The 7,389-nt window shown below is 34.7% G+C and overlaps 1 protein-coding gene across 1 annotated transcript; it reads left to right on the top strand.

Annotated features, from left to right (window-relative positions):
- Positions 1–215: 215 nt before the first annotated feature.
- On the top strand, positions 216–4,130 carry LOC121240493 (bZIP transcription factor 30-like). The gene is made up of 5 exons (XM_041137951.1): positions 216–764; positions 944–1,034; positions 1,145–1,271; positions 1,367–1,555; positions 3,692–4,130. The coding sequence occupies exons 1-5, from the start codon at positions 313–315 to the stop codon at positions 3,952–3,954; spliced, it is 1,122 nt and encodes a 373-aa protein (XP_040993885.1). The 5' UTR covers positions 216–312; the 3' UTR covers positions 3,955–4,130.
- The last annotated feature ends 3,259 nt before the right edge of the window (positions 4,131–7,389 follow it).

The raw sequence follows: 7,389 nt of genomic DNA, 5'->3' as shown, positions 1-7,389 counted from the left end.
GTCATGTATCCACACACCGACTTGTAAGTAACATATTTCATGATATGACAAATAATTCGGTCAAGTTTGGTAAGGAAATATTTGGTAATTTTGAGTGTATTTTCACTTTATATATCAAGGGCCAGGCAAGCGTCTTAATCTCATTGCCCATTTAGTCATTCATCTTATTAGGCTTATAAGTGTGAGTGGAAAGTCCATTTCCTTCACAAGGTTTCAATATCATCATCATCGGCATAATCTTGTTCTAATATTACAGCTTGTTTGTATTTCTTCTTTTGCAGGAGCAAATTAAAGCATTAATATTATTGAAATATGGAAGATACCAACGCAACGGTCATCAGTACTGGCGATAATGGCCAGCAGCCGCAGGGCGTGACACCAATATGGCCTAAAAGGTCAATTGAAACGATGCCGCCCTTCTCTCCGACGTTTCCACCAAATCTTTCTTTAGGCAGTAATGGATCATTTCAAGTGTGGAAAAAACCTGCAATCCTCACCAACCATGGCTGCCACAATATTGGTTCTAGCAGCGAGACGAAGAGCTTTTTCCGGCCACCTGCTGCCAGCTCCTCTCTTGCACCTAAAGGAGACGATGATCGTAACAAAAAAACCCAGAACGCATCTCTTTCATCCGATGACGCTATTGCTGTAAACATTGTTGCTAGCGCAAGTGACCCTTCCAAAGCTGAGACTCTGAATGGCACTGTGCGAATCAGATGGGGTAAAAACCTAAATCCAAATATGGAACCCAAAAAGATGAAACGGTACTGAGCCATTTTCGATCCTTTCATGCATGATTAATAATGCTTTAATTCTTTCTCTTTACATGCGGGTTATGATGATCTTAGTTGAATCCATGATATATAATATATATATATATATATATATACACATATAATATATTTTCTTCATGATATTCTAGGACATGTTTTTTTTTTTGTAGGATTATATCAAACCGTGTTTCTGCACAGAAATCTCGAATGAAGAAGCTTCAATACGTTACTGATATGGAAAGGAAGGTGAAAGCTTTAGAGGTAACCATGAAGCTCATTAGTACGATCTTCATCAGAAACGGGTAGCTCTTCAATATGAAATTTTTCTTAAATACGTGTTGATTTAACGATGAAATATATATTATATGCAGGCTCAAATTGCAGTCTTATCTCCTCAAGTTGCACTTTATAAAAACCAGCAATGTTTGCTGCAAATGGAGCAAAGAAGCTTGAACCAACAAATGCTCCATTTCAATACCAATAAGATTCTTAGAGATGGTGCGTACGCGTCGTCCTTGATCTCATTGAGTGTATATATATGTCTGTGTGCCTTCCTTTACTTGCATCTTTAATGGTAGTTTCTCTTTTGGTAGCCGAAATTGAAGAGAACAAAACAGAAGTGAATAGGCTGAGGCAACTCCATTTGAGCCAAAAACAGCAGCAAATCCAGGCCACGCAGACAAGCTTCCTTAATTGGGAAACAGTTGGGATAGAGCAGATGGTGTATCCAAACTTAAATCAACGTCGGATGAGAGAAATGGTTTATGCGAACTCAACCCAAGGTAAAATCACACTTTAAATAATTAACCTAGCTAGATAGCAGCGAATTAACTACTAGATCCGGCCTTTACTCATGTTTCTATGTTTGCTTGATTTCTAGAGTCCATAACCATGCATATACATATATGGTTAGAGTAAGTTTTCTTTCCATTCTTGCGATGCGTTTAAAAATCAAGGAACATAAATTTGCAAAGCAACCCTATAAACAAATAATATAATTTCTCTATTGTATAGATCATCATCTACATCTGAATTGTCATTTCTTATTGAAATTCTTGAAAGGAAGACTTAATAATTCCATCCTACATGATAGTTTAATTTTTTTTAAAAAGAATTATTATGTAATACTTCACAAGAGAGACAGAAACAGAGATGGCATGCATTATAAGTAGTTATTATTAATTAACATGGTGGCCAAGATTTGACATCTTATCTTCATCCCAAACATATTGACTGATTTCCTTTGGCTCAATCTAAGTGCTCAAAAATAGGACAAAAGAAATAAGTAATATGTAGAAGTATGGAAAAGAGTTATGCGTAGTCTTTTAGGGTAACATTATATCCTTAATAAATATTGTTTTCTTTTATACAAAACTCTAATTTGGGAAAACCTTGATGGATCTTAATTCGTAAAAGTATTTACTTATAATCTGTCTTAATCTTATATATGTAACGTCATACAAAATAAAGAGAATAAGGGTGATCAAATCTTATGATTTGTTATGAATTATCTCCTATGTTTAGGACAATTATAATCAAATTATTCTCTCCTGCATTTTAGGATCGATTTGATTTTGACATTATCTCCACTTGCCATATTTGTATTGTCGTTACGACCTTCCTTGAGTTACAATTATTATGACTCATTTGTAACGTAAATACATTTTGTTTGTGATGTATGTACATTTACGAAATAAGATAATAAAATGCAAAACTTAGGGTAACCACAGTGGTGGATGTAGGTTTGTGTGGCTAAATCACCCAAAACCCTTTCTGTTTTATTTTTCTTCTTCCTATTTTTCTCAAAAAACTCTGGTTATATTAAAAAAATTTTCGTGTGGTCAAAGTCATTGACTAATGCCAGGTGTTGATCCTTGATCATCTTGTGGGCTTCGGTTTTTAGGATTTCATTCACTCGCCTTTCCTGATCTTCCACAATGGTGCTCATCCATTTAGCCAATTGTTGTTTCTCTTCCACAAATATATAATAAACTTTCTCTCCTTTCATCAATTGGTCTCTTTCATGCATTACCACACCAATCAAACCATATCTACAATAAATACAAACTACAATCATTATCAGACACACTCCCTTCTCAACAAGAATTTCAATGGCATTTATGGTGAATACTTGTATGATATCTTTAAATTTTTTGATTTTCCATAGGAAAAGGTGGGAATGGAATCCGGGAGTAGAAGATTTTAATGCTTAATCAGACATTAACGGATGTTTGGATAAGTTTTTCATCGATTTTGTAGTAAAATTTGCAATGACACTACAAAATGTCTTGAAAATTAACCTTTTTGCTCTGCATTTGTAAAAGAGTTGCAAGTAATTTTAAAAGTCAATTATGATACTCCATATTGATGATGAGTGTATGTATTATATAGGATTTCACATTGGTTAAGAAAGAGAAGTTATTACTCTATATAAGATTCCAATAAGACTCCATTCTAAAAAGCAACAACTCTTTCTTACTTGAAGCCCCACAACCATTGACCTTAAGATTATCATCCTTTTAACTATTGACCTTGAAATTATCATCCTCGTCAAGCCTATATAGCAACTCATAACATTCCATTTTCTTCTCTTCTTACATTGTTGAGCCTAAACATACATTTTTGCTTTCTCTTTTCTTTATTATTTTCATATTTATCATTGTTTAGCTAAGGAAGTTTTGGAAAATTCTCGATTGTGGTTGTTTTTCTCAACAAACTCCTTAGAATCATGAGATCATTTGGGCTTCTAAAAAGTGAAAAAAATAATTCTTTCTTGCACTTGCTTCAACCTTACTTTTGAAGAATCACTTTGTTTTTTGTTTCAACTTGTTTTCTATGGTCAAAACCCTATATAATTCATGCATATTGTTTATAAAGAGGGCTTATATGTCAATAAATGGACTCTTTGTTACTTGCAGCCCAGAATAACGGAGAAAACACAACACAAGTGAATAGGCTAAGCCAAATGAATTTAACACAGCAGGAAGATCAACAACCACAGCAAATTGGACAGACATGGATACCAAGTAATTGGGAATTTCCTTTGGGCGAGATCATGATAAGCCCAAGCTTAAATCAAACTGGGATGCAACAGAAAGTGAACATTAACTCAACCCTTGGTGGAATAGAGGCGATGCTAGGCTACAATACTTTGAACCCAGATCATGTAGCTCACAATTGATATATTATAATTTGTATGCATATATGAACCTTGGAAATGGCCGGTGCATGTACCAGTCGTCTCTTAATTGGATTTTCCTGTTTCTTTTCAGTTTAATTGTCTGTTTGTTGTAACCTTATGATTGTATGTTGTTCTATGGATTTTGTATGCCTGTTAGACTGTGTTTATTTTCAAAGATTTTTGGGAAGCGACCAAAAATTATATGTTGTTCTAGATTGATTGTGACACAGTACATATGGCTGCGATATGTACCATATGTATACTAGGGAGAGTAATCCATGACTAAACCTTAATACACCGTGACCCTATAAACAATATTAATGGCATGATAAATATTTTATTATATCACATACGTTATTAAGTATATATTATTTATATAAACACTATTTTTAATAATATAGTATCGAGATCGTGATCGAATGGATGTACCATGAATCTATACTCCAAAGTTTTCTAATAATTTAAAGAGATCAATGCATGATCCCACATATTTATACACACACACACACACACACACACACAACATTTTTATTTTAAAAACAACATACGTGACCGGTTAAAAACTTTAAATAGAGCTATGCTCGGTTTTCTTCAATTTGTATCAATAGTGGGATGCTGTTAAATGTCACATGGACGTACCACAATCCATTTAATTCAATATTTCACTGGATGTAATTGTCCCCATATATGCATATGATCTAATGAACCCCGCCATATAATTAATAGTAGGCTTGAGAACCCTAATATAAATTTGTGTAGCCCAATCCTTTTTCTTTGAGAAATCCGTTTGTCCTCTCTATGTTTAATTGATAGGAGCTCCAACCAAAAATAAATTATATCTTTATTTCAATGTGGTATTCTGAGTTTACAATATTTTTTTAATTATGACAATCTTTTCTTCTGCAATGAGTTTATAATTACACTATAACAAATGTGGATTTTTTTGCATCAGTTTTGGCCAAAAATGGTGCATAAAAAGGTCGCAATAGGTCATTTGTGACCATTTCTGATTGTCATTGGCTCAACCCTTAATTTTTGTCCGAATCACCACTTTTTTCAACCATTTATCTAGTGGCCACAATTAATCAAGTTTTTCTAACAATCGAGTTTGCCCAACATAGTTTTCCATACTGTAAAAATGCTACTAGTAAATCCCTATGTTTTGGTCGAAAAACAGTTTTATCTACAACAGTATTTTGCTGAAAGTATTCTTTTCCTAGGGATGAGATTTCCACAATTACTCATGTGTCACACTGTCTACTGATCGAAAAATTCTTTTACATGCTAAAATCATTTGCCGCTAATGACTTTTTTCTAAAAGCTTGGGCCTTCTTCTATCATCTTGTTGCAATGCTTTCTATATGATAAGACAATGTGATTATTAACTTGATCATGTCCAAGTGTATGCATTTAAGAACTTAAAACAAATAGGAAATTGATAAACTTACTCTAAGTAAGGATCAGTCCTACACAATTATTAAAAACATACCATAGAACCTTTACTAAAAGGTTGGGCTCTAACATATGAGATATTGGCAAACCCAATAGACGAATGTTTTGTGACAAAACAGATAAGCCCCTTACCCCTTGATCTTGACCTAGGTCAGTGTTTCATTCTTGTGGATGATGTTTAGTCTCAACATTATTTAGATGCATTGAGCAAAATGTCAAACACTCAACATGAACATATCCTTCGGCAATTGAACCCTCAGGGTGAGCTTTGTTTCAAACATAACGCTTGAACCTACCCATATATCTCTCAAAAGGATACATCCACCTATATTGTACATGTCCTGCAAGCAATGCCACGTGAGGTAATGAATAGCAAGGTGCACCATTACATCAAAAAAGGTGGGAGGGAATATCATTTCAAGCTTACATAGGATTATGAGAATGTCAGATTGCAGTCGATGCAACACATCTAGAGTCAATGTTCAGGCACATAACTTTTAAAATATGTACTCAGATCAGTCAGCGCAAGGCATATATTGGGCCGTAAGTACACTTCAATTACAACGGGGAGCAACTGCTACATGAAAATATGACAATCATGTCTTTTCATTCTTGAGATTTTTCCCTCACTAACGTTAACACATTGGGAAATATATGCTGTACAGCCATCAAGAACTTAACTTGTGATAACCACTCACAAAAACTCTGCCCCTTCGTCGGATTTATCATGTAACATCCAAATTTCATTGACCAATAGTTACTATCATGTTGTAGATGTAATTCTTTCCTTATCCCAAGATTTGCCAAATCCCTACGAGCATTGATAGTGTCCTTAGTTTTGCCTTCAATATTCATCAGGGTTCCCAAAATATTGTCGCAAATATTCCTTTCAATATGCATTACGTCCAGATTATGTATCAATCTTATGTCTAACCAGTAGGGTAATTGGAAGAATATACTTGTTTTGGTCCAGTTCAACTCTGCATCATGTGCTTCCTTTTTTTGATAACTTTTACAAATTAAGCATCTCTGACATTCTCTAATTGTTCAAAAATAAAATCTCCTAACAATTCCATTGGTATACTATGGTGATCTTCGCGACCATTGAACAAACCCTTTTTTCCTTCTCCATGGATGTTCCGAGGCCAACCAACGCCGATGACCCATATAACAATGTTTTCACCCCTATTGACTCCGTGTGAATATTACACGTAAGACAAACCAATTTTTCTTTAGTGCTTCAATCAGAAAGATTGGCATATGCAAGGAAGTTATTAATAGTCCATAACAATGCTGCATGTAACCGAAAGACACATGAACTAGATGCATCGAATGTATCCAAACTTGTTTCCCACAAATCTTTTAGTTCATCAATTAAGAGACGCAAATGCACATCGATATTATTTCCGGGTGCTTTAGGGCCAGGAATTAACAAGGACAACATGAAGTATGTATCTTTCATGCACAACTGTAAGAAGGTAAGTTATGTGGCACAAGTATCACTGGTTGCTGTAGGGTTTTGCAATATTGTTAAACGGGTTAAAACCATCACTGGCGAGCCTGAATCTGACATTGCGAGGGTCATCAGCAAATCATGTGTGCTTGACATCAAAATCCCTCCATACCTTAGAATCTACATGATGCCTCAAACAAGTTGGATCATCGACACGTTGATCATGATTCCATTTTATTGCATCAGATCTCTTCTTTGATATAAACAATCTTTGGAGCCTCACCTTCAAAGGAAAATAGTGCAAGATTTTTTGAGGTACACATGAATTTTTGTCCATGCTTGACATCCTTCTTAATGCCTTGCAAACAGGGCATTCTTGTCTCTCATTGTGTTGAGATAAAAAAAAAAAAGAATATAATCATTTGGGCATGCATTTATCTTGAAGTCCAACCCACACTCTAAACGATGTGCATCACTATACGAGTTAGGCAAAAGAGCATTAGAGAATGCAACTTTCAATAAATTTATAA

The sequence above is a fragment of the Juglans microcarpa x Juglans regia genome, chromosome 7S (assembly GCF_004785595.1).
Source record: "Juglans microcarpa x Juglans regia isolate MS1-56 chromosome 7S, Jm3101_v1.0, whole genome shotgun sequence".
Classification (NCBI taxonomy): domain Eukaryota; kingdom Viridiplantae; phylum Streptophyta; class Magnoliopsida; order Fagales; family Juglandaceae; genus Juglans; species Juglans microcarpa x Juglans regia.
This window is presented reverse-complemented; position numbering and strand designations above follow the sequence as displayed.

Bases quoted from the DNA above. Each gene is read 5' to 3' on its own strand.
- LOC121240493 (XM_041137951.1), top strand. From the start codon at position 313: ATGGAAGATACCAACGCAACGGTCATCAGTACTGGCGATAATGGCCAG. The intron at 1,035-1,144 runs GTAACCATGAAG...TATTATATGCAG, and splicing joins GGAAGGTGAAAGCTTTAGAG to GCTCAAATTGCAGTCTTATC. The intron at 1,272-1,366 runs GTGCGTACGCGT...CTCTTTTGGTAG, and splicing joins CAATAAGATTCTTAGAGATG to CCGAAATTGAAGAGAACAAA.